Here is a 12,685-nt window from a genome sequence, read left to right on the forward strand (position 1 = left end):
AGAGTCTTTGTTGTTGACAGATCCACCATCCTCAGATCTTGATCTTCCTATTGCTCTTCGTAAGGTTAAGCATACTTGCACATATCGTCCCCTTTCTCGGTATGTCTCCTTCACATCAACGTTTCATTTCCCTTCTATCTTCTGTTTCTCTACCGTGTTCTCTACAGGAAGCTCTCTCATCTCCTAATTGGATGAAGGCGATGAATGAAGAATTTTGTATAGTTTCCAATCAAAAAGATAATAATAATGAAGAATTTCATGCTTTTCATCCCCTTTCTTGGTATGTTGTCTTTGGTTGTCGATGGGTTTATATAGTTAAACACTGTCAAGATGGCAGTATTGAGCGATTCAAAGCTTGACTTGTTGCTAAGGGGTATACTCAGACCTATGTTGTGGACTATTAAGAAACTCTCTCCTGTGGATAAAATAGGTATTGTTCGAGTTCTCATTTCTTTAGATACCCACTTTGATTGGCTCATGTTTCAACTTGATGTTAAAAATGCTTTTCTCTATGGTGATTTTCAAGATTAGGTATATATGGAGCAACCCCTGAGTATGTTGCTCAAGGGGAGTTAGGAAAGGTGTGTCGATTGAAGAAGGCTATCTATGGGCTGAAGCAATCACCGCAGGCATGGTTCGGTCGTTTTAGTAGTGTGGTGCAAGATTTTGGCTTGAAACAATGCAATGTTGATCACTTTGTGTTTAATAGGGACTCGCCATTTGGGAAAATCATTCTAGCAGTGTATGTTGATGATATTGTTCTCACTGGAAATGATACACATGGAATTGATGAGTTGAAACAGTTCCTACAACAACACTTTCAAACTAAAGATCTAGGAACCATGAAGTACTTTCTTGAAATTGAGGTAGCTCAATCAAAGTGGAGAATCTCTTTGTCCCAACGAAAGTATGCTTTGGATATGTTGGATGAAACTGGGTTGTTGGGATCCAAGCTATTTGAAATTCCCATGGATCCCAATATGAAGATGACTGATAATCAGAGGGAGCCATTAGAAGACCCTACAAAGTATCGAAGACTAGTAGGCAAGTTGATCTATCTTACCATCACTAGGCCTGATATCTCCTTTAATGTTGGAGTCCTTAGTCAATTCATGCAGAATCCAACAACTACTCATTGGGATGGTGTTATGAGGGTGCTGAAGTATCTAAAGGGTGCTCCTGGTTGAGGGCTTTTGTATAAAAAAGGGGGAGATATGTCTCTGGTAGGGAACTTTGATGCAATTTGGGCAGGGTCTCTGATGGACAGGAAGTCTACTCTAGGTTATTGTACCTTCTTGTGCAGAAATCTCGTTACCTGGAAGAGCAAGAAGTAGAGTGTGGTTGCTAGTAGTGTTGAAGCTGAATGCAGGGCAATGGCCCATGCTACCCGTGAACTAGTTTGGTTGAAGCATCTCTTTCAGGAGATGAATATCACAATTTGTCAACCCATTAAATTGTTTTGTGACAACCAAGTTGCAACACATATTGCCTCCAATCAAGTGTTTCATGAAATGATTAAACACATTGAAGTTGATTGCCATTTTGTGAGAGAGAGTGACAAGTGGAGAGGTTGTTACTCCCTATGTTAAATCTGAAGACCAAGTAGTTGATACTTTTACTAAAAGTGTGGGTCGCTCAAGGATGGATTATATTTGTAACAAGCTAGAACTTTATGATATATATTCTCCAGCTTAAGGGGGAGTGTTAGAATTAGTTAACAGGGGCATCATTGTCTTTTTCATGTTATTTTTTCTCTTATGTCTGCTATAACTTACCTAAGGGTATTATAGTCATTTCAGCTTTAGTAAGTAGAATGCTAATACAACTTGGGTTGATAGTAAGGAGTGCAGAACAGATTTCTCCTTGCTAGTCTTCCCCTTTTCTTCTCTTTCTCTTCCTATCTTCTTTTCTCTCTTTCTCCTATCCTTTTCTTTACCTTTTCTTTTCTTTATTAATGTTGGAACAGATGAAACTAATGAAGGATTAAATGCAAAATTAAGCTTATGGACAAATGGCTTAGAAACAAGTAGGACTAAAACAGAGTATATGACGTAAACTTAGTAATAATAGGAGTGCAAATGAGGATACACTTAGGATTGGAGACCAAGATATAACTCATTGTGACCATTTCTGGTCCCTTGGTTCAATAATTCATAACGAGGGAGAGATTGAGGAGGATATCACCCAAAGAATTAGAGTAGGATGGGTAGAGATGGCAACGGGGAAAGTTTGAGGAGGGTTTTGTAAATTCTAGACCCTACCCGCCTCCGTAAACTAGACCTGTTCATGGGCCGGGCCGGGCCGGGCTCGGGTCGGGCTTTCACTTGTCACTAATGAAAATATACTAGGCCCGAGCCCGAGCTCGGCCCGACCAACGGGCCTATAACTTGGGCCCGAGCCCGGCCTTGGTAAAAAGCCCGAAACCCGAGCCTGAGCCCGAAGCCCGACCTAATTGAAAAAAAAAACAATTTTCCCTATTCAAATTAGAATTAAAAATTCAGATAGTATTTATTTTCCTATTTAAATGAACAATGGGCCTACAAGATGGTATTAGGTTGGGCCGGGCCGGGCTATTTTGACAAAACCCAAGCCCAGCTCGAATTTATTGTGAGCCGGGCTTTTTGGCCCGAATTTAAGCCCGTGGGCCTATAAGCATGTTCAAGCCCGTCCGGGGGTCGGGTCGGGCCGGCCCGTCGGGCCATGAACAGGTCTACCCTAAACCTCTCAACCCGTACCTGCCCCAAAACCCGTAGCAAGTTGGATTTTGAGAATCCAAGCCCTCCCCACACGTGAAAATGCAAAACCCTCCCCACATTCAAGGGTACGGGCGGGTTGGGTTTAGAACTCGCATCTAATTTCCTTTTATTTCTTGTCATATACAAGTAATAAATAAGAAAAATAACATAAATAAACCAAAAACTTTCCAATTATTTGATTAAGGCATGTAAAAAACACATAAACTATCAATTGTCCATGTAAAAATTAAAATATTATTAAATTCAAGACCTAGTACATAAAGTTTATATGCTTTCCAACAATATGCGGGTCAGGGATGGTTAGGTTTAGCCTAATATTGTGCCCTACTCATACCCATATGGGTTGTAGAATCCCAAAGCCCGTCCCCGCCCCAAAACCCATTTTTCAAACAAAAACAACCCGCCCCGTCAAGGAGGATAGGGGTAGGTACCCACTGGGTAGGGTAGAAATTGCAATCCCTAGGCAAAACAGAGGGATGCACCTGGACTTTTATGTGATAGGTGGAGGCCACTTACGTTAAAAGGAAAATTCTATAAAGTAGTTTTAAGGCCAGATATGTTTTATGGAGTAAATGTTGGGTAATCAAGAAACAACATGTCCAGAAAATGAGTGTAGCAGAAATGCAAATGTTAAGACGGATGAGTGGAAAAACTAGTAGGATAGGATTACGAATGAAGTCATCCATAGGAATTAGATGAAGTGATTTGTTTTGTGTATAGAAGACTACCAAAGCTCCAGTTAGAAGAAGTTATTTGTTACAAGTTGAAGGGGCTAGAGGAGCTGGGGGTAGAAGTAGTAAGAAATGATTTAGGCACTAATAATTTGACAGTGGATATGGCTTTAAATAGAGCGGATTGGCAAAACAGGATTCATGTAGCCGACCCCATACAGTTGGGATAATGCATGGATGATGATGAGGCCTGAAGGAGTCCTGGAAATTAATCCTTGTGTTTTTTCAGAGTCCACCAACAACTTCCATCAATAGAATGTAGAATGTGTGATTCCAATTGTCTGCTTATGCTACTTCTGAAATTTTTATATGGTACTCTTGAATGTTTTCCCTAGAAAAACTATATATATATATATAAGATTATAAGATTAAGATGTACCAGATGCATGTTTTCCTTGATGGCTGATAAGAAGAAATTCTCATCTAAAGAAAATTATGAATTATAAGATTAAGATGTACCAGGAGTTGCAAAAGTCAGAATTTCTATACAATGCACCACCCTCTATGCCTCTACAACTTATCCAATTAAAATTAATGAACTAAAGATCCTTTTAGAGCTAATGACCAATCAATGAGAAACTTTTAGCTGCACAAAGATAGGCAAGTGAACTTAAAAAGGTAATTGGTTCCTGTCTTTCCAAATATTCCAGCATATATAAAAAGACACCATGGTCCATAAAGAAACATCATTGTAGCCTAAAGATAATGGAAGACCAGGCTTGAATAATCCACAAACCAAAGCCAAGGGTACACGAATAAGCGTTAAAACAAGAGATGAAAAATTCTTGAAAGCAGTGAGGTAAAATGATGGAAAATATGTAAATGATCTGTTTACTCCTTACTGTCTTTGTGCATGCAACATCTATTTGGGATAGCCACCCTCTATAAAGTGCTCTGCCATGAGAACCTTGTCAAGAAGGATTAACCATGTAAAAAGATTCAATCTTAGGGGACATGGACACTGGACACCATATTAAACCAGCCTTCTGTGGCTGTATGAGGAAGTGAGGACGACTGAGAAAAATCTCACAGTGAATGGCAAAGGGCACAAACTCCCAAGGCATTTCATTACCAATCAAAAGCAGTTTATTTTATCATCTTGGACGTGGTTGTCAACTCAAAACAACTAAAAGAAAGAGACCGGGGGGGGGTATCCCTCTATATCAATTTGTCTTCTTTGGTCAGTTGAATGTAACCTGAAGAAAGTAAGAATGCAATACAGTAAGTATGATACTGAGGAATTTATGAATTCTAAAGTTATCAATAGAATGAAAGTTTCCATACCAACTTGTGGTATTTTAACCAATGTTCAGAGAATTGGACTGGGCATAGAACCAGAAAAGGGAGCGATTCATAGGGAAGTTCAACTGCGGTCAAACCATGATGACACAACACACACACAGGTTACATAAATACTATATATAATATGTTCTACAAATGATATCACACTTGTGTATATATTAAAGCAATATAAAACAATACACATAAATAAAGAAATGGATTAATGGTAACAAAACAACACACATAAATAAAAGGTCATGGGTCCAAGTCTTGCCATTAGCATTTAGAAGTTTCCATTCATTTAGTGATCTGGGTGGTTTTATGAAATGGGACTGGTTCACTGGTTTTTTGGTTAAAATCTCCGGCCAGACGATTTATTTATGAGTTTCAGTTTTTATGGTATGACTGAACTGGCCAGGGGCCTAGTCATGGTTCAGCTGGTCTGACCAGATGGTCTGGTCTGGTTTTCTAAACCCCGATTTTAACCAAGTCTCCTGTCTAGAATATAGAATTATGGATAACCACACTTTTGGGTATTGGTTGAGGCCTTTAATCAAGCACATACATGTGGAACACCAATGTTGTTACCTTGATTGTAAGGCTGATCATTTCCAGTCTTTAAAGTTTCTCTTGAAAATTCTTTGGCTGGAGCTTCCTCATGTAAGACAATGGAATAGACACTGTGGATTTAGGGTTTTGAAAGTTGATGGTGACAGAAGGGAGAACCCATTTTATGCTGTTAACTTGTAATCACCTAAGTATAAAACAAGCTCTTTGTTTCCACCTTCTTGTTTTGGCAACAGTTGCATGTCCTTCCATGCCCTAAACTTCTTGAGACGATGATAACAAATATTATGATCTATGATAGCCTGACGCACAATATAGTTGACATGCCTTCGAAGGACAATTTGTAGGGACAGCATTTAAGGAGTTGGAAGAAAAGTTTCACAGAAGAACAGGGAGAAAGTTAAAATTGGATAATGGTCTTGTTGGGTTTAATTTCAAATTTGACATGGATCTGGATAGATTGAGATCATCAGTCCTGTCTGGAGATGTTGTAGAGAGTGGAGAGGAAGTAGTTGATACGATATTTAAGAAAAATGTGGTGATAGAATTAGAGAGAATCAATGCTAGTGATAAGGATCAGAAGGCATGTGAGAGTTCCAATGCTGTAAGGCATTTTAGAAATCGGAAAAATCATCTGCCTGTTCAAGTGTTGAAAATTTTTGAGAGGATGAAAGGGGGCTTGTTTGGAGTTGGACCTAACAAGAAGGTAAAGAAAGTTCAGAAAGTAAGAGAAGAAATGGGGATCATGATCACAATGGGGTGTAATGAGAGATGAAACTGGTAATATTCTTTTCAGTTTCTCAGACCCAATTAGACATGGAAATTCTCTCAGATGAACTGTTGGCAGTCATTCAAGGGTTAAAACTGCTTAGATTAAAGGGGTGGAAAGAAGTGGATGTTGAAGGAGATTGACAAACAGTTATCTCTTGGCTGAAGAATCAAGAAGAAATACATGGAGGAAGAGGCCGATGGTAAGGCAGGCACTTTCCCAAGGGGATCCCTTGAACACCTCATTCAATTGGATACCTAGAAGTGCCAATGTGGTGGCAGACACACTGGCTAGAGCGGGAGTGTCAAAGGGTCATCTAGAGTGGGGTTGTCCAGCACTGGGCTGTTGTCTGTAACTTGTTAGCCAGTGTGTGCCAATATGGTGGCAGACACACTGGCTAGAGCAGGAGTGTGTCAAAGGATTATCTAGAGTGGGGTTGTCCAGGACTGAGCTGTAGTTTGTAACTATTTAGTTTTTCTTTGTTGCTGCTAGCTTTATTCTTGTACTTGTGTATTCTGGGATTGTTTATGTTTCATCAATGAATGGATTTTACTTGTTACTTATCAAAAGTAAAAATCACGATGGTGATAATGTAAAATAATCAAGGGTTATTTTTGGGTGGTGGCAGTTGAATTTTTTTTTTATCAATAACGATGAATTTTATTAAAATGTTGAGACGATTACATAGCAAGGGAGTTAAACAATCTTAACTCCCAAATACAGTCAAGGTACACCCAAAATATAAAGCAATTACAAGACAGCCCAAAAAATAGAGTTTCTGTTCACCCCTTACCTAGCTAGACCATCTGCCAATGAATTTGCACTTCTCTTTACCTATGTACATTGAATTTCAAAGTCCTTTAAATTTCTTCTTTTCATTGCTGTAATTCCAAAGCCTAGAGCTGTCCTCTTTTAGCCAGTTCACCACAATTTCAGAATCTCCTTCTATGATCAATTTATTGATATTCATGTCTTTAGTCCTCTGTACCCCTTCAAGAGTTGCTAGTATTTCATCCCTCAAGGAGTCTCCCATCCCAATTGGACCAAAATACATGGCTAACAGATTCCCTTTTTTATCTCTTATAACTCCCCCTATTCCAGATGACCTTGGATTGGCCATACTGCTGCCATTGAAATTCAGTTTAGTAAAACCGTGAGGTGGAGGGGTCCAAGAAGAACTCGAAACCTTCTTAGCTGAAGCTAATTCTGCAATCTCCTTCCACTTTCTTAGCAACTCATCTACTGAGAAATCTGCAAACATGTCCAAAGTTTTCAACCAATGTATCACCCTAATATGGGTAACCTCCAATATTACTTCCAAACTTCTCTCCTTTTCTGAGAAAATCCGTGAGTTTTTCTCTTCCCAAATAGTCCAACAAACTGCAGCCCATCGCCACATAATCTTAGCCCTTTTTGTAGACCAGTTGGGAGTAGATGTTAATAAGCTTTGCACATTCAATGGGGGAGTCCACCTGCACCCAACAACACCATTCCCAAATGAATTTAGCAAACCGGCTGGAAATTAGTAAGTGGTACCTAGACTCACCATCAGCTTTACAGAGGACACACCAGTGAGGAGACAAACAACTATTGGGTATTTTCTTCTGAAGCAAATCTCCTATATTAACTCTTTCCAGAAAGGCTTCCCAATAGAAACTCCCAACCTTCGGAGGTATAGGTTGACACCACACCTTTTTAACAGGGAAGGACAGTCCAAAAGAAGAAGGTTGTAATAGGGCTTTTAAGAATGAGGCACAAGTGAAGGAACCCGAGGGAGTGAGCGTCCAGATTCTACTGTCTACCTTGGTTGGCTCCAGGAAGACCCCATCAAGGATGGATAGTAAAGTTAAAGTATAGTCTAACTCTCTGTCCCTGATGTCTCTTCTTAGACCCAAGTTCTAGCCAAACCTAGAAGTTGAGTTAGAAGGAACAAGAAAGGTGGAAACTGGTTCACTTTTTAGGGTAGAGATAGCAAAGAGAGCCGGAAATTGATCTTTTAAAGGAGAATCCCTAACATGTTCCCAAAATTTAATGAGATTGCCTGAGTGCAAGTCATACCTGATCCAGGGAGAGAATAAGGGCAAAATAACTTGAATAGCTTTCCAAGGAGATGCTCTTGTAGTCCTTGCCAGAATCCTAGAGTCTCATCCATTGTTTGCAACCCATGAATACTACCCACTATCTTAACCCAAAGCTTTTCTTTCTCCATTGAAAATCTCTACAGCCATTTCCCTAGTAGTGCCAAGTTCCTATTCCTTGTGTTCCCAATACCCAGACCTCCCTCCTTGCTCCTACGCGCATTTGGAGTTTCTTTGTTTGTTGGTATTATTTATTGTTGTCAGTTATATTTGTTTTAGGGTGGTGTTCATTTTGCCCAGGCGTTTGGTTGTTTGCTGCTATGTTTTTGGTGTGATTATTTATTTATTTATTTTTATCCTATTTGATGAGGTTTTTTGGGAGGGCTGAATTCTAATGAAGGTTTGCTCTGTATTCTCTTGGGAGACTGTTTGTTTCCCTTCTTGTAATTTCCTTTTCTTAATAAAATTATATTTTATTATAAAAAATGGACATGGTTCACAATTTTGATATTGATGGGTGTTTCACCATACATCTATGGGGATATTTTCCCGGTTCTGCTTAGATATTTTGAAAATCTAAACAAATTAGGAGGAATTACTAAGAATGTGGAATTTGCTAATGAAACTTCATGGCTAGTTAGAAAGGAGTATATTTTTTTTTTATAGATAACAGTAAAAAAAAAATTATTACTGAAATAAAATGTAACAAACAGGACCACCAAGTGCATTACAATTATACTTTATACACCAAGTGTATAATTGCACATTTGAAAATGAAAAAAATGAAGTAAACAACTATGTGCATCAAATAGGAGAAGATTAAGAGACGTAGGTGGTGTTTGGTGCTGCGTCCATCTCATGGATGGATTGTTTCGGTCCCTTCCAGAGGATGAAAGTAGTATTCAGTTTATTATGGATAGGCCCACAATACCAGTCCTGTCCAAACTCCAATTTCTCATCTACCAATTTTTCTCGTGGATGTTTCTGAGTCACACTATGGATGATCTGAATATTTGACGTGGTGCATTTCATCCACTAATTAGTGCATAATTTTTTTTGTTACATTTCATTAGACTTAAATATTTTTCTTATGATTGTAAGTTTAAATTTTTGTGATTTATCATTTTTTCATATATTTTAGTAACTATTATTCTTTTTATTAATTTTTATTAAAAGTTATAATTTTATTATTCCAAGATAATAAATATTATTATGACTTTTTATATATATTTTTTTAATTTTAATGTGTTTTATTATTAGATATATTCATATTTATATATTTTATCCTCTGAAATTTGTCATATATAACTTATATTTTTTATATTTATTAAAAAATACATATTAACATTTTATTTTAACAATTGTTATTTTGTATTATTTTTTCTATTTATCTTATTTATAAAATATAATTTTTACACTTGATTGACTGTGAAGATCATCTTACAAGTTGTATGTGAGATGTATGGAATTAATACACAAGATGTGGACTATTCCACACCACATTTGATAGAGCACTACTTTGGGTGTGGACCGTCTCAGTCCATACAGTTTGTCCACATTACAGAGCACCTGCAAACGATGGCATCACCACCCTATTTCTCATCCATGTTACAGAACGCACCCTTAAATAGCTATCTTTTTGTCTTTCTTTTGGTCTTTTAGCCATCTTTTCTTTTATATGTATGTCATTCGCTTGCTATTTTGATTGTCTATCTTTTTTGTTACTATATGTTATTGATTTGGATCCTCTTGTAGTTGTGCATTTTTTTTTCTTTTTCTTTTTTTTTTTTATAGTGTGACTTATTAAGTGAATCACATTTAGAATAGTAAGCCATTCATCCAATCAAAGAATCCCCCTTTTTTCTTTTAGGAAAAGTTCCCCAAAATTTTTTGATGATTTTAACAAAATATCATAAAGTTAGATGATATTCTAACATTTTAAATCTTAGATGCTTAATTCATCAATGAAATTCGAAATATCCCTGATATATTGTCAATGTATCCGATATATGAAGGGAAAAGGATTCATAAAATACTTCTAACAACCCCATTGGGTGTATCCAATCTCATGTACTCCTTTAATTTTTAATAAAAGGGAAAATTCCCAATCAGTACCCTGTGCTTTGGCTCGAGTAACAATTTGGTACCCGAACTTTAAAATGCGACAATCCAGTACCTGAACTTTCAAAATGTGACAATCCAGTACCTGTTGTTAACCAGTTTGTTAATCAGCCGTTAAGTGACATTTGAAAAGTCAAAATTACCCTTCGAATGCCATCTAATTCTCTTTATCAACCATTCAAACATTGACAAAAAACTGAACAGTCCCAAATCCTACCCTCTTCTATTCAAAAAAGTTGGTGACTGTTTAGAAGAATCTAGAATTTGGAACTGTTCATTTTATTGTTAATGTTTGGATGGTTGATAAAGAGAATTAGATGGCATTCTTATGGCATTTTTGACTTTTCAAATGTCACTTAACGGCTGATTAATGGACTGGTTAACGGCAGGTACTGGATTGTCACATTTTGAAAGTTCGGGTACTGGATTGTTGCATTTTAAAGTTTGGGTACCAAATTGACACTCGAGCCAAAGTACAGGGTACTGATCGGGAATTTTCCCTTAATAAAATTCTGTCAGTTATTCATAAAAAAGGTTTACAAAATATTTTGTATCATCCCCTAGAAAAATGGGAATATTTTTCCAAATCATGCCAATATTGCAAAACTTTTTAGGGATACCAACTTTGGCACAAACCGAACATGTTTTCATGGATACAAATACGAGTATCATGCTTATATAATGAATTTATCTCTAGCTTTTGAAGCTAAGTGTCACTTCTTTGTATCTTGCTATGATTTATTAAATTGATAATATATACAGATTTTTATAGTATGATTTGAAGTGTTAATGCTATTGATTATTTGTAGAAGTGCCCATGCAGTATCCATGTCATATCAGGTACATATAGTGTCAACACCGGTATGTTGGGTATGTGTAGGTATCCAGTTACCGGTATCATATGTTGCAATTAGACATCTTCAACCATTGAAATGTTCACATGAATATGTAATACTGGCCATTGATGTGCCGTTTTGTTTCTTCCAAAAATATACTTCGCCTAAGTTCATTTCGTTTCCAACTTGCACCTCTTTTTCTTTCCATTACTAGACTACTAGTCGGTATTGTGGACAGAAGAAGCCATGAGAGAATCTAGCTTTTACGAAAGTCCTTTACAGCTCTTAGAAATAAATGGTTGGTTCATTTGTAGTTAATGTATTCAACTCCCTAAATATAGTGAATTGTAGTTGTTGCATGTTTTTGAGAATTTTTATCCATTGGAGGTGGTGGTTGATTTCTTTTTCATTCAAAACATCCTGCCTTGCAAAGAAACATAAATACTACCTCGTAAACCCGAGTTATTTTATGCTGATTATGTGTCAGGTGATCTGAGTTATTTTATGTTGATTATGTTTCAGGTACTTAGAAGGGAGGCAAGGTTTAGTTGATATTTGAATCAGAATGAAACAAGATGGTTAACTTCATAGCTGGTTAGTTGGATATGAAGTAGGGCTTTCCCTGTCAACTCCTGCAGGCATTTTATTTTTAGGGGTTAGCTTCTCACCTCCGTGGTGCAACCTCAATGCAATCGAGCGCTATCTTGAGGATTTAGTGTAGAAGCTATTTCAGTTATGCTAGGAGGGTGTTTGCCTGTACTTTCCTCTCGGTGTTTGTATTAATTCCGGTTCTGTTTTGTAAGATGCACCAATTGCATTACTATTTTTCTAGATTTTATTTTAGCGTTTCTGATTGTACCCCTTAGTGTTCATCTTGTTCTAAATGAATTAAGAATATATGAAAAAAGGAGTTAATAGAACTATAGGTCTGATGATTACATTTGATTCATTGAAGCTATGATAGTCATTTCGGGTGTCAAGAGTGGAACAACTGGCTTTAAATTAACAGTTTGCTTTTTTCTTATTTTTATTTTTTATTTTTTTGCAACATTAATTTGGGTTGAGTTATCCTAAATCTAACCCGAATATTGTTTTGATGCCTTGGACAACCTGATCCAACTCAAACCGGACAAGTGTTCATGTTTACATATTTAGGTATTATATAGACATCCATGGATGCATTTATACTGCCGAACCAAGGTTTGGGTTAGGTTTGGATTGACCTCAATCTGACATTCTGACCTAACCTGCCCCAATTTGCACCGTTATGACGGACAATATTTGTAGGGTACCAATAAAAATATGTCCATTGCCCCAATATCAATCCATCTTATTTGGGTCTTGGGAGGGATAGACTGGATATGGACTTGATCTTTGGCATTTGATATATATTCACATAATTGGCAACTTTTACAGTTACCTGAGATTTTACTCTTAGATGATTATATCAAGCAATGGCCCCTTTTACAGTACCATTTAGGATTTAGCTGAAAGCCTGCAACACCTTAATGTCATTTACACTATGAATTACAGGAATGGAGTTGTT

General features: G+C 37.1%; 1 protein-coding gene across 1 annotated transcript in view; it reads left to right on the forward strand.

Annotated features, from left to right (window-relative positions):
* Window positions 1-12,119, forward strand: part of LOC104603334 (uncharacterized) — a 47,717-nt gene extending 35,598 nt beyond the window's left edge. The window contains exon 8 of the mRNA XM_010267346.3: window positions 11,662-12,119. Coding sequence (XP_010265648.1) covers window positions 11,662-11,691 — 30 coding nt within the window. The 3' untranslated portion in view covers window positions 11,692-12,119. The remainder of the gene's footprint in view (window positions 1-11,661) is intronic.
* Window positions 12,120-12,685: the final 566 nt, after the last annotated feature.

Source organism: Nelumbo nucifera, chromosome 2 (assembly GCF_055504915.1).
Source record: "Nelumbo nucifera cultivar China Antique chromosome 2, China Antique-T2T, whole genome shotgun sequence".
In the NCBI taxonomy this organism is placed as follows: Eukaryota; Viridiplantae; Streptophyta; class Magnoliopsida; order Proteales; family Nelumbonaceae; genus Nelumbo; species Nelumbo nucifera.